Source organism: Oncorhynchus keta, chromosome 2 (assembly GCF_023373465.1).
Source record: "Oncorhynchus keta strain PuntledgeMale-10-30-2019 chromosome 2, Oket_V2, whole genome shotgun sequence".
Classification (NCBI taxonomy): domain Eukaryota; kingdom Metazoa; phylum Chordata; class Actinopteri; order Salmoniformes; family Salmonidae; genus Oncorhynchus; species Oncorhynchus keta.
In genome coordinates, this window is record NC_068422.1 from 28,694,850 (window position 1) to 28,717,909 (window position 23,060).

Consider the following 23,060-nt stretch of genomic DNA (forward strand, 5'->3'; position numbering starts at 1 on the left):
GAGATGGTTGAGGGCTGAGTGGATGGTTGAGGGCTGATGATGGGTTGAGGTTGAGTGGATGGTTGAGGGTTGAGTGATGGGTTGAGGTTGAGTGAATGGGTTGAGGTTGAGTGGATGGGTTGAGGGTTGAGTGGATGAGGGTTGAGTGGATGGTTGAGGGCTGAGTGGATGGTTGAGGTTGAGTTGATGGGTTGAGGTTGAGTGGATGGGTTGAGGTTGAGTGAATGGGTTGAGGTTGAGTGGATGGGTTGAGGGCTGAGTGGATGGGTTGAGGGCTGAGTGGATGGGTTGAGGGTTGATGGGTTGAGGGCTGAGTGGATGGTTGAGGTTGAGTGGATGGGTTGAGGTTGAGTGATGGGTTGAGGTTGAGTGGATGGTTGAGGGTTGAGTGGATGGGTTGAGGTTGAGTGGATGGTTGAGGGTTGAGTGGATGGGTTGAGGCTGAGTGGATGGGCTGAGGGTTGAGTGGATGGTTGAGGGCTGAGTGGATGGTTGAGGGTTGAGTTGATGGGTTGAGGGTTGAGTGGATGGGTTGAGGGTTGAGTGAATGGGTTGAGGGTTGAGTGGATGGTTGAGTGTTGAGTGATGGGTTGAGGGTTGAGTGGATGGGTTGAGGGTTGAGTGGATGGGTTGAGGGTTGAGTGGATGGGTTGAGGTTGATGGTTGAGGGTTGAGTGGATGGGTTGAGGGATGAGGGGATGGGTTGAGGGCTGAGTGGATGGGTTGAGGGTTGAGTGGATGGGTTGAGGGTTGATGGATGGGTTGAGTGGATGGGTTGAGGGTTGAATGGATGGGTTGAGGTTGAATGGGAATGAGTTAATGTGTTGAGGGTTGAGTGAATGGGTTGAGGGTTGAGTGGATGGTTGAGGGTTGAGTGGATGGGTTGAGGGATGAGTGGATGGGTTGAGGGTTGAGTGAATGGGTTGAGGGCTGAGTGGATGGGTTGAGGGTTGAGTGGATGGGTTGAGGTTGAATGAATGGCTTGAGGGTTGAGTGATGGGTTTAGGATTGAGTGGATGGTTGAGGGCTGAGTGGATGGTTGAGGGCTGAGTGGATGGTTGAGGGTTGAATGAATGAGGGTTGATGGGTTGAGTTGATGGGTTGAGGTTGAGTGAATGGGTTGAGGGTTGAGTGGATGGGTTGAGGATTGAGAAGATGGGTTGAGGGCTGAGTGGATGGTTGAGGGTTGAGTGGATGGTTGAGGGTTGAATGGATGGTTGAGGTTGAGTGGATGGGTTGAGGGTTGAGTGGATGGGTTGAGGGTTGAGTGGATGGGTTGAGGTTGAGTGGATGGGTTGAGGGTTGAGTGGATGGGTTGAGGGTTGAGTGGATGGGTTGAGGGATGAGTGGATGGGTTGAGGATGGGTTGAGTTTGAGTGGATGGGTTGAGGGTTGAGTTGATGGGTTGAGGGATGAGTGGATGGGTTGAGGGTTGAGTGGTTGGTTGAGGATTGAGTGAATGGGTTAGGTTGAGTGGATGGGTTGAGGGCTGGTGGATGGTTGAGGGTGAGTGGATGGGTTTGAGGGCTGAGTGGATGGTTGAGGGTTGAATGGATGGGTTGAGGTTGAGTGAATGGGTTGAGGGTTGAGTGAATGGGCTTGAGGGTTGAGTGGATGGTTGAGGGTTGAGTGGATGGTTGAGGGCTGAGTGGATGGGTTGAGGGTTGACTGGATGGGTTGAGGGTTGAGTGGATGGTTTTGAGGTTGAGTGAATGGGTTGAGGGTTGAGTGGATGGGTTGAGGGTTGAGTGGATGGGTTGAGGGTTGAGTGGATGGGTTGAGGGATTGAGTGGATGGGTTGAGGTTGAGTGGATGGGTTGAGGTTGAGTGATGGGTTGAGTTGATGGGTTGAGGGTTGAGTGGATGGGTTGAGGGCTGAGTTGGATGGTTGAGGGATGAGTGGATGGGTTGAGGTTGAGTGAATGGGTTGAGGATTGAGTGAATGGGTTTAGGTTGAGTGAATGGGTTGAGGGTCGAGGCTGAGTGGATGGGTTGAGGCTGAGTGGATGGTTGAGGGTTGAATGGATGGGTTGAGGTTGAGTGAATGGGTTGAGGTTGAGTGAATGGCTTTAGGTTGAGTGGATGGTTGAGGGCTGAGTGGATGGGTTGAGGGCTGAGTGGATGGTTGAGGGCTGAGTGGATGGTTGAGGGTTGAGTTGATGGGTTGAGGTTGAGTGAATGTGTTGAGGTTGAGTGAATGGGTTGAGGTTGAGTGGATGGTTTAGATTGAGAGGATGGTTGAGGCCTGAGTGGATGGGTTGAGGGTTGACTGGATGGGTTGAGGGTTGAGTGGATGGGTTGAGTGTTGAGTGATGGGTTGAGGGTTGAGTGGATGGGTTGAGGGTAGAGTGGATGGGTTGAGGGTTGAGTGGATGGTTGAGGTTGAGTAGATGGGTTGAGGGCTGAGTGGATGGGTTGAGGGTTGAGTGGATGGGTTGAGTTGAATGGGTTGAGTTTGAGTTAATGTGTTGAGGGTGAGTGAATGGGTTGAGGTTGAGTGGATGGTTGAGGGCTGAGTGGATGGTTGAGGGATGAGTGGATGGTTGAGGGTTGAGTGAATGGGTTTAGGCTGAGTGGGGTTGAGAGTGAATGGATGGGTTGAGGTTGAGTGAATGGCTTGAGGTTGAGTGAATGGCTTTAGGTTGAGTGGATGGTTGAGGCTGAGTGGATGGGTTGAGGGTTGATGGGTTGAGGGTTGAGTTGATGGGTTGATGGGTTGAGTGGATGGTTGAGAGTTGAGTGGATGGGTTGAGGTTGACTGGATGGGTTGAGTGGATGGTTTGAGGTTGAATGGGTTGGTTGAGTGGATGGTTGAGGGTTGAGGGTTGATTGGATGGGTTGAGGGTTGAGTGGATGGGTTGAGGGTTGAGTAGATGGGCTGAGGGTTGAGTGGATGGGTTGAGTTGATGGGTTGAGTTTGAGTGAATGTGTTGAGGGTTGAGTGAATGGGTTGAGGGTTGAGTTGATGGGTTGAGGGATGAGTGGATGGGTTGAGGTTGAGTGGATGGGTTGAGGTTGAGTGGATGGGTTGAGGTTGAGTGAATGGGTTGAGGTTGAGTGGATGGGTTTAGGTTGAGTGGATGGGTTTAGGTTGAGTGGATGGTTAGGGGTGGAGTGGATGGTTGAGAGTTGATTGGATGGGTTGACGTTTGAGTGGATGGGTTGAGGGTAGAGTGGATGGGTTGAGGGTTGAGTGGATGGGTTGAGTGTTGAGTAGATGGGTTGAGGGTTGAGTGGATGGGTTGAGGGTTGAGTGGATGGGTTGAGTTGATGGGTTGAGTTTGAGTTAATGTGTTGAGGGTTGAGTGAATGGGTTGAGGGTTGAGGGGATGAGTTGAGGGTTGAGTTGATGGGTTGAGGGATGAGTGGATGGGTTGAGGTTGAGTGGATGGGTTGAGGTTGAGTGGATGGGTTGAGGTTGAGTGAATGGGTTGAGGTTGAGTGGATGGGTTTAGGTTGAGTGGATGGTTGAGGTTGAGTGGATGGGTTGAGTGAATGGGTTGAGGGTTGAGTGAATGGGTTTAGGCTGAGTGGATGGTTGAGAGTTGAATGGATGGGTTGAGGTTGAATGAATGGCTTTAGGGTTGAGTGAATGGCTTTAGGTTGAGTGGATGGTTGAGGGCTGAGTGGATGGTTGAGGGCTGAGTGGATGGTTGAGGGTTGAGTGAATGGGTTGAGGGTTGAGTTGATGGGTTGAGGTTGAGTGAATGTGTTGAGGTTGAGTGAATGGGTTGAGGTTGAGTGGATGGGTTTAGATTGAGAAGATGGTTGAGGGCTGAGTGGATGGGTTGAGGGTTGACTGGATGGGTTGAGGGTTGAGTGGATGGGTTGAGGGTTGAGTGGATGGGTTGAGGGTTGAGTAGATGGGTTGAGGGTTGAGTGGATTGGTTGAGGGTTGAGTGGATGGGTTGAGTTGATGGGTTGAGTTTGAGTGGATGGGTTGAGGGTTGAGTTGATGGGTTGAGGGATGAGTGGATGGGTTTAGGTTGAGTGGTTGGGTTGAGGATTAAGTGAATGGGTTAAGGTTGAGTGAATGGGTTGAGGGTCGAGGTTGAGTGGATGGGTTTAGGCTGAGTGGATGGTTGAGGGTTGAATGGATGGGTTGAGGTTGAGTGAATGGGTTGAGGGTTGAGTGAATGGCTTTTGGTTGAGTGGATGGGTTGAGGGTTGAGTGGATGGGTTGAGGGCTGAGTGGATGGTTGAGGGCTGAGTGGATGGTTGAGGGTTGAGTTGATGGGTTGAGGTTGAGTGAATGTGTTGAGGTTGAGTGAATGGGTTGAGGTTGAGTGGATGGGTGAGGGCTGAGTGGATGGTTGAGGGCTGAGTGGATGGTTGAGGGTTGAGTTGATGGGTTGAGGTTGAGTGAATGTGTTGAGGTTGAGTGAATGGGTTGAGGTTGAGTGGATGGGTTTAGATTGAGAGGATGGTTGAGGGCTGAGTGGATGGGTTGAGGGTTGACTGGATGGGTTGAGTGGATGATTTGAGGTTGAGTGAATGGGTTGAGAGTTGAGTGGATGGGTTGAGGGTTGAGTGGATGGGTTGAGGGTTGAGTGGATGGGTTGAGGGTTGAGTAGAAGGGTTGAGGGTTGAGTGGATGGGTTGAGGGTTGAGTGGATGGGTTGAGGGCTGAGTGGATGGTTGAGGGCTGAGTGGATGGTTGAGGGTTGAGTTGATGGGTTGAGGTTGAGTGAATGTGTTGAGGTTGAGTGAATGGGTTGAGGTTGAGTGGCTGGTTTAGATTGAGAGGATGGTTGAGGCCTGAGTGGATGGGTTGAGGGTTGACTGGATGGGTTGAGGGTTGAGTGGATGGGTTGAGTGTTGAGTGAACGGGTTGAGGGTTGAGTGGATGGGTTGAGGGTAGAGTGGATGGGTTGAGGGTTGAGTGGATTGGTTGAGTGTTGAGTAGATGGGTTGAGGGTTGAGTGGGTGGGTTGAGGGTTGAGTGGATGGGTTGAGTTGATGGGTTGAGTTTGAGTTAATGTGTTGAGGGTTGAGTGAATGGGTTGAGGGTTGAGGGGATGAGTTGAGGGTTGAGTTGATGGGTTGAGGGATGAGTGGGTGGGTTGAGGGTTGAGTGAATGGGTTTAGGCTGAGTGGATGGTTGAGAGTTGAATGGATGGGTTGAGGTTGAATGAATGGCTTTAGGGTTGAGTGAATGGGTTTAGGTTGAGTGGATGGTTGAGGGCTGAGTGGATGGTTGAGGGCTGAGTGGATGGTTGAGGGTTGAGTGAATGGGTTGAGGGTTGAGTTGATGGGTTGAGGTTGAGTGAATGTGTTGAGGTTGAGTGAATGGGTTGAGGTTGAGTGGATGGGTTTAGATTGAGAAGATGGTTGAGGGCTGAGTGGATGAGTTGAGGGTTGAGTGGATGGTTTGAGGTTGAATGAATGGGTTGAGGGTTGAGTGGATGGGTTGAGGGTTCAGTGGATGGGTTGAGGGTTGAGTGGATGGGTTGAGGATTGAGTAGATGGGTTGAGGGTTCAGTGGATTGGTTGAGGGATGAGTGGATGGGTTGAGTTGATGGGTTGAGTTTGAGTGGATGGGTTGAGGGTTGAGTTGATGGGTTGAGGGATGAGTGGATGGGTTTAGGTTGAGTGGTTGGGTTGAGGATTATGAATGGGTTAAGGTTGAGTGAATGGGTTGAGGGTCGAGGTTGAGTGGATGGGTTTAGGCTGAGTGGATGGTTGAGGGTTGAATGGATGGGTTGAGGTTGAGTGAATGGGTTGAGGGTTGAGTGAATGGCTTTAGGTTGAGTGGATGGTTGAGGGCTGAGTGGATGGTTGAGGGCTGAGTGGATGGGTTGAGGGTTGACTGGATGGGTTGAGGGTTGAGTGGATGGTTTTGAGGTTGAGTGAATGGGTTGAGGGTTGAGTGGATGGGTTGAGGGTTCAGTGGATGGGTTGAGGGTTGAGTGGATGGGTTGAGGATTGAGTAGATGGGTTGAGGGTTGAGTGGATTGGTTGAGGGTTGAGTGGATGGGTTGAGTTGATGGGTTGAGTTTGAGTGGATGGGTTGAGGGTTGAGTTGATGGGTTGAGGGATGAGTGGATGGGTTTAGGTTGAGTGGTTGGGTTGAGGATTAAGTGAATGGGTTAAGGTTCAGTGAATGGGTTGAGGGTCGAGGTTGAGTGGATGGGTTTAGGCTGAGTGGATGGTTGAGGGTTGAATGGATGGGTTGAGGTTGAGTGAATGGGTTGAGGGTTGAGTGAATGGCTTTAGGTTGAGTGGATGGTTGAGGGCTGAGTGGATGGGTTGAGGGCTGAGTGGATGGTTGAGGGCTGAGTGGATGGTTGAGGGTTGAGTTGATGGGTTGAGGTTGAGTGAATGTGTTGAGGTTGAGTGAATGGGTTGAGGTTGAGTGGCTGGTTTAGATTGAGAGGATGGTTGAGGCCTGAGTGGATGGGTTGAGGGTTGACTGGATGGGTTGAGGGTTGAGTGGATGGGTTGAGTGTTGAGTGAACGGGTTGAGGGTTGAGTGGATGGGTTGAGGGTAGAGTGGATGGGTTGAGGGTTGAGTGGATGGTTGAGTGTTGAGTAGATGGGTTGAGGGTTGAGTGGATGGGTTGAGGGTTGAGTGGATGGGTTGAGTTGATGGGTTGAGTTTGAGTTAATGTGTTGAGGGTTGAGTAGATGGGTTGAGGGTTGAGGGGATGAGTTGAGGGTTGAGTTGATGGGTTGAGGGATGAGTGGATGGGTTGAGGGTTGAGTGAATGGGTTTAGGCTGAGTGGATGGTTGAGAGTTGAATGGATGGGTTGAGGTTGAATGATTGGCTTTAGGGTTGAGTGAATGGCTTTAGGTTGAGTGGATGGTTGAGGGCTGAGTGGATGGTTGAGGGCTGAGTGGATGGTTGAGGGTTGAGTGAATGGGTTGAGGGTTGAGTTGATGGGTTGAGGTTGAGTGAATGTGTTGAGGTTGAGTGGATGGTTGAGAGTTGAGTGGATGGGTTTAGATTGAGAAGATGGTTGAGGGCTGAGTGGATGAGTTGAGGGTTGAGTGGATGGTTTGAGGTTGAATGAATGGGTTGAGGGTTGAGTGGATGGGTTGAGGGTTCAGTGGATGGGTTGAGGGTTGAGTGGATGGGTTGAGGATTGAGTAGATGGGTTGAGGGTTCAGTGGATTGGTTGAGGGTTGAGTGGATGGGTTGAGTTGATGGGTTGAGTTTGAGTGGATGGGTTGAGGGTTGAGTTGATGGGTTGAGGGATGAGTGGATGGGTTTAGGTTGAGTGGTTGGGTTGAGGATTAAGTGAATGGGTTAAGGTTGAGTGAATGGGTTGAGGGTCGAGGTTGAGTGGATGGGTTTAGGCTGAGTGGATGGTTGAGGGTTGAATGGATGGGTTGAGGTTGAGTGAATGGGTTGAGGGTTGAGTGAATGGCTTTAGGTTGAGTGGATGGTTGAGGGCTGAGTGGATGGTTGAGGGCTGAGTGGATGGGTTGAGGGTTGACTGGATGGGTTGAGGGTTGAGTGGATGGTTTTGAGGTTGAGTGAATGGGTTGAGGGTTGAGTGGATGGGTTGAGGGTTCAGTGGATGGGTTGAGGGTTGAGTGGATGGGTTGAGGATTGAGTAGATGGGTTGAGGGTTGAGTGGATTGGTTGAGGGTTGAGTGGATGGGTTGAGTTGATGGGTTGAGTTTGAGTGGATGGGTTGAGGGTTGAGTTGATGGGTTGAGGGATGAGTGGATGGGTTTAGGTTGAGTGGTTGGGTTGAGGATTAAGTGAATGGGTTAAGGTTGAGTGAATGGGTTGAGGGTCGAGGTTGAGTGGATGGGTTTAGGCTGAGTGGATGGTTGAGGGTTGAATGGATGGGTTGAGGTTGAGTGAATGGGTTGAGGGTTGAGTGAATGGCTTTAGGTTGAGTGGATGGTTGAGGGCTGAGTGGATGGTTGAGGGCTGAGTGGATGGGTTGAGGGTTGACTGGATGGGTTGAGGGTTGAGTGGATGGTTTGAGGTTGAGTGAATGGGTTGAGGGTTGAGTGGATGGTTGAGTGGATGGGTTGAGGGTTGATTGGATGGGTTGAGGGTTGAGTGGATGGATTGAGGGTTGAGTAGATGGGTTGAGGGTTGAGTAGATGGGTTGAGGGTTGAGTGGATGGGTTGAGGTTGAATGAATGGGTTGAGGGTTGAGTGGATGGGTTGAGGGTTCAGTGGATGGGTTGAGGGTTGAGTGGATGGGTTGAGGATTGAGTAGATGGGTTGAGGGTTCAGTGGATTGGTTGAGGGATGAGTGGATGGGTTGAGTTGATGGGTTGAGTTTGAGTGGATGGGTTGAGGGTTGAGTTGATGGGTTGAGGGATGCGTGGATGGGTTTAGGTTGAGTGGTTGGGTTGAGGATTAAGTGAATGGGTTAAGGTTGAGTGAATGGGTTGAGGGTCGAGGTTGAGTGGATGGGTTTAGGCTGAGTGGATGGTTGAGGGTTGAATGGATGGGTTGAGGTTGAGTGAATGGGTTGAGGGTTGAGTGAATGGCTTTAGGTTGAGTGGATGGTTGAGGGCTGAGTGGATGGTTGAGGGCTGAGTGGATGGGTTGAGGGTTGACTGGATGGGTTGAGGGTTGAGTGGATGGTTTTGAGGTTGAGTGAATGGGTTGAGGGTTGAGTGGATGGGTTGAGGGTTCAGTGGATGGGTTGAGGGTTGAGTGGATGGGTTGAGGCTTGAGTAGATGGGTTGAGGGTTGAGTGGATTGGTTGAGGGTTGAGTGGATGGGTTGAGTTGATGGGTTGAGTTTGAGTGGATGGGTTGAGGGTTGAGTTGATGGGTTGAGGGATGAGTGGATGGGTTTAGGTTGAGTGGTTGGGTTGAGGATTATGAATGGGTTAAGGTTCAGTGAATGGGTTGAGGGTCGAGGTTGAGTGGATGGGTTTAGGCTGAGTGGATGGTTGAGGGTTGAATGGATGGGTTGAGGTTGAGTGAATGGGTTGAGGGTTGAGTGAATGGCTTTAGGTTGAGTGGATGGTTGAGGGCTGAGTGGATGGTTGAGGGCTGAGTGGATGGTTGAGGGTTGAGTGCATGGGTTGAGGGTTGAGTGGATGGGTTGAGGTTGAGTGGATGGGTTTAGGTTGAGTGGATGGGTTTAGGTTGAGTGGATGGTTAGGGGTGGAGTGGATGGTTGAGAGTTGAGTGGATGGGTTGAGGGTTGACTGGATGCGTTGAGGGTTGAGTGGATGGTTTGAGGTTGAGTGAATGGGTTGAGGGTTGAGTGGATGGTTGAGTGGATGGGTTGAGGGTTGATTGGATGGGTTGAGGGTTGAGTGGATGGGTTGAGGGTTGAGTAGATGGGTTGAGGGTTGAGTAGATGGGTTGAGGGTTGAGTGGATGGGTTGAGGGTTGAGTGGATTGGTTGAGTTGATGGGTTGAGTTTGAGTGAATGTGTTGAGGGTTGAGTGAATGGGTTGAGGGTTGAGTGGATGGGTTGAGGGTTAAGTTGATGGGTTGAGGGATGAGTGGATGGGTTGAGGTTGAGTGGATGGGTTGAGGTTGAGTGGATGGGTTGAGGTTGAGTGAATGGGTTGAGGTTGAGTGGATGGGTTTAGATTGAGTGGATGGTTGAGGTTGAGTGGATGGGTTGAGGGTTGAGTTGATGGGTTGAGGGATGAGTGGATGGGTTGAGGTTGAGTGGATGGGTTTAGGTTGAGTAGTTGGGTTGAGGATTAAGTGAATGGGTTCAGGTTGAGTGAATGGGTTGAGGTTCGAGGTTGAGTGGATGGGTTTTGGCTGAGTGGATGGTTGAGGGTTGAATGGATGGTTGAGGGCTGAGTGGATGGTTGAGGGTTGAGTGCATGGGTTGAGGGTTGAGTGGATGGGTTGAGTTGATGGGTTGAGGTTGAGTGAATGTGTTGATGGTTGAGCGAATGTGTTGAGGGTAGAGTAGATGGGTTGATGGTTGAGTGGATGGGTTGAGTTGAAGGATTGAGGTTGAGTGAATGTGTTGAGGATTGAGTGAAGGGGTTGAGGTTGGGTGGATGGTTGAGTGGATGGGTTGAGTGGATGGGTTGAGGGTTGAGTGGATGGGTTGAGGGTTGAGTGGATGGGTTGAGGTTGAGTGGATGGGTTGAGGGTTTAGTTGATGGGTTGAGGGTTGAGCGGATGGGTTGAAGGTTGAGTGGATGGTTGAGTGATTGGGTTGAGGGTTGAGTGGATGGGTTGAGTAGATGGTTGAGTGGATGGGTTGAGGGTTGAGTGGATGGGTTGAGTAGATGGTTGAGTGGACGGGTTGAGGGTTGAGTGGATGGGTTGAGTGGATGGGTTGAGGTTGAGTGGATGGGTTTAGGTTGAGTGGATGGTTGAGGGTTGAGTGGATGGTTGAGTGGATGGTTTGAGGGTTGAGTGGATGGGTTGAGTTGATGGGTTGAGGTTGAGTGAATGTGTTGATGGTTGAGTGAATGTGTTGAGGGTTGAGTAGATGGGTTGATGGTTGAGTGGATGGGTATAGTTGAAGGATTTAGGTTGAGTGAATGTGTTGAGGATTGAGTGAAGGGGTTGAGGTTGGGTGGATGGTTGAGTGGATGGGTTGAGTGGATGGGTTGAGGGTTGAGTGGGTGGGTTGAGGGTTGAGTGGATGGGTTGAGGTTGAGTGGATGGGTTGAGGGTTTAGTTGATGGGTTGAGGGTTGAGCGGATGGGTTGAAGGTTGAGTGGATGGTTGAGTGAATGGGTTAAGGGTTGAGTGGATGGGTTGAGTAGATGGTTGAGTGGATGGGTTGAGGGTTGAGTGGATGGGTTGAGTAGATGGTTGAGTGGACGGGTTGAGGGTTGAGTGGATGGGTTGAGTGGATGGGTTGGGGTTGAGTGGATGGGTTGAGGTTGAGTAAATGGGTTGAGGTTGAGTGGATGGGTTTAGGTTGAGTGGATGGTTGAGGTTGAGTGGATGGTTGAGGTTGAGTGGATGGGTTTAGGTTGAGTGGTTGGGTTGAGGATTAAGTGAATGGGTTAAGGTTGAGTGAATGGGATGAGGGTGAGGTTGAGTGGATGGGTTTAGGCCGAGTTGATGGTTGAGGGTTGAATGGATGGGTTGAGGTTGAATGAATGGCTTGAGGGTTGAGTGAATGGTTTTAGGTTGAGTGGATGGGATGAGGGTTGAGGTTGAGTGGATGGGTTTAGGCCGAGTTGATGGTTGAGGGTTGAATGGATGGGTTGAGGTTGAATGAATGGCTTGAGGGTTGAGTGAATGGTTTTAGGTTGAGTGGATGGTTGAGGGCTGAGTGGATGGTTGAGGGTGAGTGGATGGTTGAGGGTTGAGTGCATGGTTTGAGGGTTGAGTGGACGGGTTGAGGTTGAGTGGATAGGTTTACGTTGAGTGGATGGTTCAGGGTGGAGTGGATGGTTGAGTGGATGGGTTGAGTTGATTGGTTGAGGTTGAGTGAATGGGTTGAGTGAAGGGGTTGAGTGGATGGGTTGAGGGTTGAGTGGATGGGTTGAGGGATGAGTGGATGGGTTGAGAGTCGAGTGGATGGGTTGAGGTTTGAGTGGATCAGTTGAGGGTTGAGTGGATGAGTTGAGGTTGAATGAATGGGTTGAGGTTGAGTGGATGGGTTTAGGTTGAGTGGATGGTGAGGGCTGAGTGGATGGTTGAGGGTTGAGTGGATGGGTTGAGGGTGGAGTGGATGGGTTGAGGTTGAGTGGATGGGTTGAGGTTGAGTGAATGAGTTGAGTGGATGGTTGAGGTTTGAGTGGATGGCTTGAGGTTGAGTGAATAGGTTGAGGTTTAGTGAATGAGTTGAGGGTTGAGTGGATGGTTGAGTTGATGGGTTGAGACTGGAGTGGATGGGTTGAGGGTTGAGGATGGAGTGGATGGGTTGAGGGTTGAGTGGATGGTTGAGAGTTGAGTGGATGGGTTGAGTGAATGGTTGAGCTTGAGTGAATGAGTTGAGGGTTGAGTGGATGGCTTGAGGGTTGAGTGGATGGCTTGAGGGTTGAGTGGATGGGTTGAGGGTTGAGTGGATGGTCGAGGGTTGAGTGGATGGGTTGAGGGTGGATGGGTTGAGGTTGAGTGGATGGGTTGAGGGTTGAGTGAATGGGTTGAGGTTGAGTCAATGAGTTGAGGATAGGCTGAGGGTTGACTGGATGGGTTGAGGGTTGAGTGGATGGGTTGAGGGTTGAGTGTATGGTTGAGGGTTAAGTGGATGGGTTGAGTATTGAGTGGATGGGTTGAGGGTTAAGTGGATGGGTTGAGGGTTAAGTGGATGGGTTGAGGGTTGAGTGGATGGGTTGAGGGTTGAGTGGATGGTTGAGGGTTAAGTGGATGGGTTGAGGGTTGAGTGGATGGGTTGAGGGTTGAGTGGATGGGTTGAGGGTTAAGTGGATGGGTTGAGGGTTGAGTGGATGGTTGAGGGTTAAGTGGATGGATTGAGGGTTGAGTGGATGGGTTGAGGGTTGAGTGAGCACCGGGCTGAGTGCATGTGGTGGTTAAAGGGCACCTGAGGCAAAACTGTCCACATGTAGCAAGTCTTTGATCAGGGCGGAACAAGAGATCTCAAAACGAGATTATGTCATTCGAGTCTGCGTGTAAACATGACAAGTAACAATAGGCTCTGTGTCACGATGGGAGTATGACATCCCTAGAAGGTCATTTTTCCTCCTTAACAACACAGAAAGAGAGAGAGAGAGAGAGAGAGAGAGAGAGAGCCTCGAAGGAGCGCAAGAGAGAGAGTATTCCACCCCTCAACCCCATGGCAGTGCCGTGTATCCCATTACGAGACAGGTTCCTTCTGTGCTAGAATAATTCTGTTGTTACTGTATCCTAGCTTCAACACGCAAAGTGTGTGTATTTTTCAATTTCTGTGTTCCATCTTTATGTTATTGGACTTTTTTTTAAATAGTCCAGTGAGTGCCACAGCAGTTGACTGCTGCCCTTGGTAATTGAGATGGCCTGTGAGCCTGTCGGGGGCAGGGGTCTGGCTGAGGCATAGAGACTGAGACTGGGGCTTCATGGACACGGCCTATTCCCTGCCCTGGGCCAGAGTTGTCATGACCTGCATACAGCCTAACCCCGTCAGACATGGAATCTGCACCAGGCTCAAATTGATGTTTTACAGTGTGACACATTATGAATATTACATAACAAGAGCATAGACAGTGTCAGCACTCAGTCAGTCAGGGCAGAATTGCTTCACTTAGCAGTAAGATAGGTATGGGAGGGGGAGAAAGAGAGAAAGAGAGAAAGAAAGAAAGAGAGAGAGAGAGAGAGAGAGAGAGAGAGAGAGAGAGAGAGAGAGAGAGAGAGAGAGAGAGAGAGAGAAAGAGACAGAGACAGAGAGATACAAAAAGAGTGAGGGTGAGCCCGAGAGATAGAGACAGAGTGAGGGAAAAAGAGAAAGAGGGAGACAGAGAGGCTTACAGCCAATCGTTGGTGCTAGTAAATGATTAATACAGAACACAGAGTCAGAAATAAGCACTTAGGGCTAAAACAGACAAAAAAGAATGTGTGTTTTTTCCTTTTATCGTGTTTCATGTAAAAGAGGCTGACAAAGGGTGGTCACATTGCATGGCTTGAGGAGAGGCTGTGATGTTTAATGCATGGTCTGCTCTGCTAGTAAACACTCATTTGTGGCGGTGACTAGTCAGACATGAAATGCATTTTGCCCAACCAGAATGTGGAGAGGAAGCTTTTACAACCATGAGGTTCCATCCACAATCTGGTTGGGACAAGGAATGTTTGTTCCTCATTCAGTGTAAATAAAAATACACTAAATATAAAAAGTATACACAAATATAATAACCTACAAAAATGTTTAAAAAACGTTAATAAAAAATAAAACAAATATTGGGAAAAAAGGATTCATGTAACTTTTATTTAAAATAAGTATGTTTAGAATCCTGAACAGGACAGAGAACAGACACCAATGTTGTTATGACATCATCCCTGTGCGACTCTTTGGCAATGACCTATGTGTGTGAGTGTGTACCTGTATCTCTGGTAGTCGTCCTCATCCTTGTCCAGGCTGACCAGCTGGTTGGGACAGGCCTCGTTTCCCAGCAGGCTGAGGTACTGCAGCGACGGTGTCGCCTTCGCCAAGTGCTCCAGCAGCTCCTCAATGTCAGTCAGGTGTCAGCGGTCAGAGGTCAAGGAGCCAACACGGTTAATTACATTACCATTTACCCCAGATCCCCCCCCACTTACACACGCACGCACACACACAGACCTCCCTCCCACACACACCACTATGAAATTCACGATGGCCTTCAGAGGGCATAGGTCATAGGCATCGTGTTGTTGTGTGAGGGAGCAGACAGAAAGGCTCAATTTAAGGCTCAGAGTTTGGCATGTATTTTCCTGTTTAGTTCCCTGTATTTTCTCTCTCTCTCTTTCCACCCTCCTCTTTTTCTTCCTCTCTCTCTCTCTCTCTTTCTTCTTCTCCTTCTCTCCCCCCTCTCTCCTAGGTGGCCGGGTAAATGATGGATGCCCTGTGGTTCAAACGGTCGGTGATTCCAGAGCCGTAGCTGACGGGATAAAAGTCCCCCAAACATGAAAAAAAAAAGCAACCAGCCTCCCAAACACAACCAGCCTCCCAGACACATTCATCACTAATACATTCACTTCATTGGAAAATTGAGCCCCAAAGTGTCAAAATACAAGTGCACTAATGCAGTGGTGGAGTGTGTAAAATGGCACAGCTCCACATCAGGATGTGGTCTAATTGGGCCATTAGCATGTGCAGGCCACTTCACAACCTGACTCAGAGCTTCAGAGCCGCTGACACGCACTTCTAGGAGCCCCAGTTTTAATGTTGACACGGGAGGTGTGTTTTTGCATCATTACCCTGTAGATGGATCTACTAGGGAGAGGCTACCAGGGGGGACAAGGACACATAGATAGGCTGGGTTCTTAACACTAAAGGAGGAAGTTGAAACATATTTTCCGTCTGATCATAAGTAGTGGCGCAGTGTTTGGGTTTGAGTGCTTACGGTTAACCTGGTTTACTATTCAATGAGGAAACTACATGTAGTTTTTGAATTATCGTCTCTGCAATTGTTAGGAGGTTTTCAGTTTTTCCCACTACGACACTGCATGGGATATTACACTACTGGTTCATTTGTCAATGTTCATAATTGGTTATACAACTAATATATATTTAAAAGTGCTCTTTCTCAAAGCATTTGGTAGGTTCAGACGTTTCTCCATTTCCCGTTTCTTCCTCAACATATCAACACAGCCCCTACTGGCTTTTAATTCCTGTCTCCACTAGAGGTCCCCGTGTCTTAGAAACGAGTCTGTGGGGTCTAAACTACAGCACAAAGACCCAGATACCTTTATAGCACTGCATTTACACTCACTACAAACACACTATTAGAGACTTCCACAGACTTTGAGAACACAGAGATAAAGAGTCAAATCAGAGATATAGAAGTACAACAAACAGCAAAGACAATGGCTTGTGGCCTGTAGCCTTAGCCCATGCTGAACAATGAGAGGCAGATAGTGAGTGCCGCTCTGCTTGAAAGGATATTTGGTTCTTATTGAGTGTTAGGGTGTGGAGGGTGGGTAACCTGGGCAACTGGAGGTCGTTTCCGAGCAGATTGTTGTCGACGACCAGTTCTTCCAGCCCAGTGAACGCTTTGAGGCCCGCCAGTGACCTGCAATGATAAGGCGAGAGAGAGAGAGAGAGAGAGAGAGAGAGAGAGAGAGAGAGAGAGAGAGAGAGAGAGAGAGAGAGAGAGAGAGAGAGAGAGAGAGAGAGAGAGAGAGAGAGAGAGAGAGAGAGAGAGCGAGATAGAGAGAGCGAGATAGAGAGAGAGAGAGCGAGAGAGAGCGCGAGAAAGCGAGAGAGAAAAATAAAAATTATACGGCCTTAAGACTGTGCAGACGGCCATTACGTACAGAAATAAATATTTCTGCCTCCCTCTTTTCACGCGTCTGGAGAGGCAGGGAGAGTTCGGGTAGGGGCCTGTCAGAGGGTTGAATGGTGTGAATTAGTGGTGCTGAGTTCCCCTGGCATGGCCTGGACCCGGGACTCAGCCGCGACGAGCTTCCTTCTACGCTGGCAGGATGAGGGATGGGGGTCACCAGTCAGTAGCCAGGATTCAAAACAAAAGGCTTCAGAAATGTGGCGGGCAGGATGAATTTGTCAATGTCTTGTGCCTGGAGGCGCCCGCTTTGGCCTGACCCTAACCCTCCATTCCCAAGACAAATCACTCTGTCACACTTCACCTTCACTCCCCGGACACAAATTTAACTTGTCATCCATCATCTTCACAGCCCAACCAGTAGAATACAGAATACGTACTCCGGCAATCACAGACGGAATGGAAAGGGAAACTTTTTTGCAAACTGTGATGGGGGTTGGTTTAAAGGTTTTAACACCAAAGCGTTTTAGTAAAAACATTTTGGGGGACTATTTGTATCCCTGTGATGCCGTCACATATTTCTCTTATGCACACAAGCACACCCACATCACACACTAAGCATAAAGATGATTGAGAGCATTACTCAGGGTAATGTTGGGGCCTTGCACAGTTCAAGCCTTGTTGAAGGTGTACAAAGCCATGTGTGTGTTGTGTAATCAGTGTGACCACTAGAAATAAACTTTGATGTCAGACGTTTGAAAAGGTCGGTGAAAGTCAATAGGCTACATGGCTTCCTCAGACCACTCAGACCACTGCGCCACCGAAGTTCAAACAGCATAATCCCTTATACTAGACCCACTGTCATTTCCACTATGTGAAATTAAGAGAAAAAAAAAGAAATTTAGCAAATTGATTGCACACAAATTAGACATTTAAATGTATAGGATTCAGATTATATTCAATATATATATAGCACCCAACATGCGACTTGGACCAAACTTCTTCTTAACAATGAGTAAGATATGAAGAACACATTTTTGGCAGTTAAAAGTCGCCCACGGACCCTTCAAGACATGCTAACCTCCCCTGTTATTGTAATGGTGAGAGGTTTGCATGTCTTGGGGGTATGATATTTGTGCGTCTGTAACTTTCTCACTCATCATTATTCATTTCATTCAGGATTATCTGCAATCATGGTAGAATCCACATGAATGTACAAGTGTATAGAAACATTTTCTACTCTTATTTATAATAAAAGTGACTTCAAAATGACACAATACATTATTTACCATTTATTTCTATTGTGCACAAAATAATCTGAAATGCAAACAAAACTAACTACAAATCCATCCAACAAGTTTGTAGAGTCACACACTTGATGTAGTCTTTCGGCGTGTCAACAATACACCCCTAACTTTTTGGGAAAAAATATGTATTACTTGTTAAACAAAATCTCTTTCTCTGAACAATTGTATAAGTTTAAAATAACATAAATTCCCAATTTGTTTGTGTTCATCATGCGTTCAGGCTACACTGTCAGCATTATATAATGGAGTCAATCATTGACATGTAAACCTGCCAGGACCTGGCCGAGACTGGATCTAATAGGACTATTTTCTGACTCATGACTGTCATTTCTATACTTAATTACAAAAATAAATAAACAAGACACATGCTTCAACCACGGTAATATTATTTTCATCCAATGTGAAAAATAAAAAGGTAAACAATGAAGCGATATTAACACACCCTTCTGGTTCCTACAGTCAGCCTGAGAACACTGCCCAGCACTCGGCCCAGTCTCAACTAATACACTCTCTGATCTGGCTAGTGTCACTGTCATTATACACTGTGATGTCTGTGATTTAGTCGATGTAAACATAACCGTTTCATCATGTCAATCTGCAAATGGATAGCAAGAGAGGGGAGAAAGAGAGAACACGTTCCAACTGACTGTAAGGGAAAAGAAAAGGGAAACGAGGAACACAAGATGATCAATGTAAAAAAAGGCAAAGACATGAAGATGGACAAAGAGTGTAGAACCTGAGACAGTACTCCTATTGAAATCCCTCTCACATACTGTACATACAGTGTGTGTGTGTTAATGCATGCATACCTGCGTGTGTTTGTATGACACGATAGGGCCTGTAGTCCTCTGGGCTGCATTATTAACTGCTTGGTTAAAAGAAGCCGCATGGCGCAGAGGGAAGCCTTATTAATTGTTGTTTTCATGTCACCACTGCTGTGTGCACCAGCAGATCTAATCAACTAAATTCACAGCTAGGGGAGAGCAGGGCCCGGCACAGCACAGCTACCAAACCCCATCCTGCTCTCTCTCTCTCTCGCTCTCTCTGTATGTGTGTGTGTGTGTGTGTGTGTGTGTGTGTGTGTGTGTGTGTGTGTGTGTGTGTGTGTGTGTGTGTGTGTGTGTGTGTGTGTGTGTGTGTGTGTGTGTGTGTGTGTGTGTGTGTGTGTGTGTGTGTGTGTAGGGGGGATACAGTAGGGGGATTGGACTTTAATTGTCTCCAGCTTTCCCTGGCGCTCTCTGCAGATTTCCCTAACACCGACCTTTGGTTTCATTACCTTTATAAGAGCCTAGTTTTAATACGGAGTTTGCAGAACTAACAGAGTGAAAGCGCTGCAGTAAAAGTGCTTTAGTTAAAAACATGAGGAGCTCTCTTTTGTTTTCAAAAAATATAATGAGCATAATTGAACTGTGTCCCAAAGCTCCTGTGGCTGGGTAAAATGGAAAACACACACATGTGCAAAACATCAACGCACGCACACACGCACACACACAAGAGGAAAGGAAAGAGGAGAAAAAAGGAAAGGAAATGAGATTAATGGGAATTGGAGAGAAAGGAGGCCAAGCAAGGAGACATGAGAGGAGACAGGTGGCTAAACAAGGAGACATGAGAGGAAACAAGAGGCCAGACAAGGAGACAGGAGAGGAGACATACCCGTGACCCAGAGGTACAGACAGAGCCAGATCGTTAGTCTAATACTAATGCAGACACATTGATTGATAAACCACCACTGACAGCCCGGCAGAGGGAAGAATACCCTCTGTGATTATTGGCTTAAAATGTCAGTCACGCCTACCAATGGCGTGGGTCTGTCTCATGTCAGATGTCTTTAAGTAACGAATGAGAGGAGGATGGTAGCCTCAGATCTATCTTCTACATCTGTGAGGCAGCATTATGTCAGAACAAATCCCAGTTGACCTTTTAATAGTGTTTAGGACTAGAGGTCAACTGAGACAGCAGCTATACCCTAACAGCTGAAGGGCCCCCATCTTGAACTAGCAACTACCATATACCGTATAGCCATTCCACAAGCCTGATAGCATCCAAATATATCCTAACAAAGACCAGTCACAACAACAGACACAGAACAATCCCTGCAGTTATGGAGGAATCTCTGTATTCACTTTAGCAGCTGAAACAAACTGCCGAGAACCAAATAGATCTTTTCAGACCTCTGGTCTGTTTGAGTAGGGGGAAAAAATAGGAGAACCTTGAAAAGGCAAGAGGCAAAAGCCTAAGGCCTTGTTTTAACAATAAATGACTTGTGTGACTTCAAATATATTCTTGGTGGTGGAGATTCAGGAGAAGTAATGTTTTCATTCCAGTAATAAGGCTTTGGACTGGAGAAGTAATGTTTTTATTCCAGTAATAAGGCTTTGGACTGGAGAAGTAACGTTTTTATTCCAGTAATAAGGCTTTGGACTGGAGAAGTAACGTTTTTATTCCAGTAATAAGGCTTTGGACTGGAGAAGTAACGTTTTTATTCCAGTAATAAGGCTTTGGACTGGAGAAGTAACGTTTTTATTCCAGTAATAAGGCTTTGGACTGGAGAAGTAACGTTTTTATTCCAGTAATAAGGCTTTGGACTGGAGAAGTAACGTTTTTATTCCAGTAATAAGGCTTTGGACTGGAGAAGTAACGTTTTTATTCCAGTAATAAGGCTTTGGACTGGAGAAGTAACGTTTTTATTCCAGTAATAAGGCTTTGGACTGGACGTTTTATTACAGTAATAAGGCTTTGGACTGGAGAAGTAACGTTTTTATTCCAGTAATAAGGCTTTGGACTGGAGGCGTTTTTATTCCAGTAATAAGGCTTTGGACTGGAGAAGTAACGTTTTTATTCCAGTAATAAGGCTTTGGACTGGAGAAGTAAGTTTTTATTCCAGTAATAAGGCTTTGGACTGGAGAAGTAATGTTTTTATTCCAGTAATAAGGCTTTGGACTGGAGAAGTAACGTTTTTATTCCAGTAATAAGGCTTTGGACTGGAGAAGTAATGTTTTTATTCCAGTAATAAGGCTTTGGACTGGAGAAGTAATGTTTTTATTCCAGTAATAAGGCTTTGGACTGGAAGTAATGTTTTTATTCCAGTAATAAGGCTTTGGAGTTTTTATTCCAGTAATAAGGCTTTGGACTGGAGAAGTAACGTTTTTATTCCAGTAATAAGGCTTTGGACTGGAGAAGTAACGTTTTTATTCCAGTAATAAGGCTTTGGACTGGAGAAGTAACGTTTTTATTCCAGTAATAAGGCTTTGGACTGGAGAAGTAACGTTTTATTACAGTAATAAGGCTTTGGACTGGAGAAGTAACGTTTTTATTCCAGTAATAAGGCTTTGGACTGGAAGGTTTTTATTCCAGTAATAAGGCTTTGGACTGGAGAAGTAACGTTTTTATTACAGTAATAAGGCTTTGGACTGGAGAAGTAACGTTTTTATTCCAGTAATAAGGCTTTGGACTGGAGAAGTAATGTTTTTATTCCAGTAATAAGGCTTTGGACTGGAGAAGTAACATTTTTATTCCAGTAATAAGGCTTTGGACTGGAGAAGTAATGTTTTTATTCCAGTAATAAGGCCTTGGACTGGAGAAGTAATGTTTTTATTCCAGTAATAAGGCTTTGGACTGGAGAAGTAATGTTTTTATTCCAGTAATAAGGCCTTTGAGTGAAGAAGTAATGTTTTTATTCCAGTAATAAGGCCACAGACTGGAGAGCGACAGGCAAATTGACACACAGGGCAACAGATACATGTTTGATGAATTGGCCAATACTGGGGCATTGATGGCCTTCATACGTGCATAATGGACTAGCAGCAGCACACTTCAGATGGCCTGCCATGATAAGGCAGAGTAATGAATGGGAGAAGGGAGTGGGGCTGGGAAAAAGTAGGATCCGGACGGGCTTTAATAAACTTAATAAGAAAAGTGAATGGAGAGAAATGGACAGACATGTCTGGGAGAGGAAATAGGAAGGAAGGGAAACGTCCATCTGTCCATCAGGCTGACAAGTCGATTAGGCTTCATTGGGCGATCACGTCACTCTGGAAGCAATTGGATGTCCTGTGATTAAAGCAGGTAGTTTACAGTACAGCAACCAGTACAGTAAGATAGGGCTTTGCTATTGGACAACAGATCTACACATCACACCACAACAACAGCTCAAATCAATTCCAATTGTATTTGTCACATGCGCCGAATACAACTGGTGTAGTCCTTACAGTGAAATGCTTACTTACAAGATCTTTCCCAAAGACACAGAGTTAAATAAGAACAAATAAAAAAAACACCTAAGAAATAAACACAAAGGAATGAAGCAATATATGCACGCACGGTGGGGTCTGAAATTATTGACACCCTTGATAAAGATGGGGTTGTTACACCTCAAAAAGGACAAGCAAGTGGATTTCTGAGAAATTAAGTAAATTGATTGCACCCAAATTGGACATTTGAATTTATACAATTCAGATTTATATTCAAGAAATATAAACCCAAACGTCCGACTTGGACCAAACTTCTCCCGAACAATGAGTGAGACATGAGGAACACATTTATTTGGCGGTTAAAAGTCACCCACAGACCCCTCAAGACATGCTAACCTCCCCTGTTATTGTAATGGTGAGAGGCCATCTTGGGGGTATGATCTTTACCCTTTGTAACTTTCTCACTCATCATTATTCACCATTCATTCAGGATTATCTGTAATCATGGTAGCATCCACATGAATGTACAAGTGATTAGAAACATATTATATTTCTTATTTATAATACAAGTGACTCCAAAATGACCCAATACATTATTTACCATTCATTTCTATTCCCCTAAGCTACTCGGGGCGGCAGGTAGCCTAGTGGTTAGAGCTTTGAGCCGGTAACCGAAAGGTTGCAAGATCAAATCCCCAAGCTGACAAGGTAGAAATCTGTTGTTCTGCCCCTGAACAAGGCAGTTAACCCACTGTTCCTAGACTGTCATTATAAATAAGAATTGTTCTCAATTCTGAAACCAAAACAAACTGCAAATGCATCCAACAAGTTTGTAGAGTTACATGCTTGATGTAGTCATTGCGGGCTATGAATATGGGACCAAATACTTAACTTTGGACTACTATTTCTAAGACTATTTAAGAGTGTCAAAATGTTTTACCCCCTACATTTGAGAAAAAAATATTAATTGTTAAACAAATTTTATGTTGTTCTCTGAACAATTGTATTAGTATTAGCCAAAATGTCCCAAATTTTGGCCTCCCGGGTGGCGCAGTGCTAGCTAGCCACCAGAGACTCATGGTTCGAGCCCAGGCTCTGTCGCAGCCGGCTGTTACCGGGAGGTCCATCCAGGTGCGGCTGGCTTCCGGGTTGGATGCACGCTGTGTTAAGAAGCAGTGCGGGTTGTGTTTGGTTGGGTTGGCTTTTGACCTTCGTCTCTCCCGAGCCCGTACGGGAGTTGTAGCGATGAGACAAGATAGTAACTAATAACAATTGGATACCACGAAATTGGGGATAAAAAATAATAATACAATTTTTCCAATTTTTGATGAGCATACAATATAACTCAGTGTTTGTATTATTTACACAATACACCATAATGACAAAGCAAAAAAAATGTTTTTCTTCAAATGTATTACAAATAAAAAACAGAAATATCACATTTACATAAGTATTCAGACCATTTACTCAGTACTTTGTTGAAGCACCTTTGGCAGCGATTACATCTTTTCTTGGGAGTGACGCTACAAGTTTGGCACACCACCTATTTGGGGAGTTTCTCCCATTCATCTCAGCAGATCCTCTCAAGCTCTGTCAGGTTGGATGGGGAGCATTGCTGCACAGCTATTTTCAGGTCTCTCCAGATATGTTCGATCTGGTTCAATTCCGGGCTCTGGCTGGGCCACTCAAGGACATTGAGACTTGTCCCGAAGCCACTCCTGCATTGTCTTGGCTGTGTGCTTAGGGTCGTTGTCCTGTTGGAAGGTGCACCTTCACCCCCAGTCTGAGG

The 23,060-nt window shown here is 46.9% G+C and overlaps 1 protein-coding gene across 1 annotated transcript in view; it reads right to left on the bottom strand.

The window, feature by feature from the left end:
* The window catches only part of lrmda (leucine rich melanocyte differentiation associated), a 478,060-nt gene that overhangs the window by 154,612 nt on the left and 300,388 nt on the right, over positions 1-23,060 (bottom strand). The window contains exons 3-4 of the mRNA XM_052474864.1: positions 15,438-15,564; positions 13,896-14,035 (exon numbers count right to left, since the gene is read on the bottom strand). Of these exons, the coding sequence (XP_052330824.1) occupies positions 13,896-14,035; positions 15,438-15,564 (267 nt within the window). The remainder of the gene's footprint in view (positions 1-13,895; positions 14,036-15,437; positions 15,565-23,060) is intronic.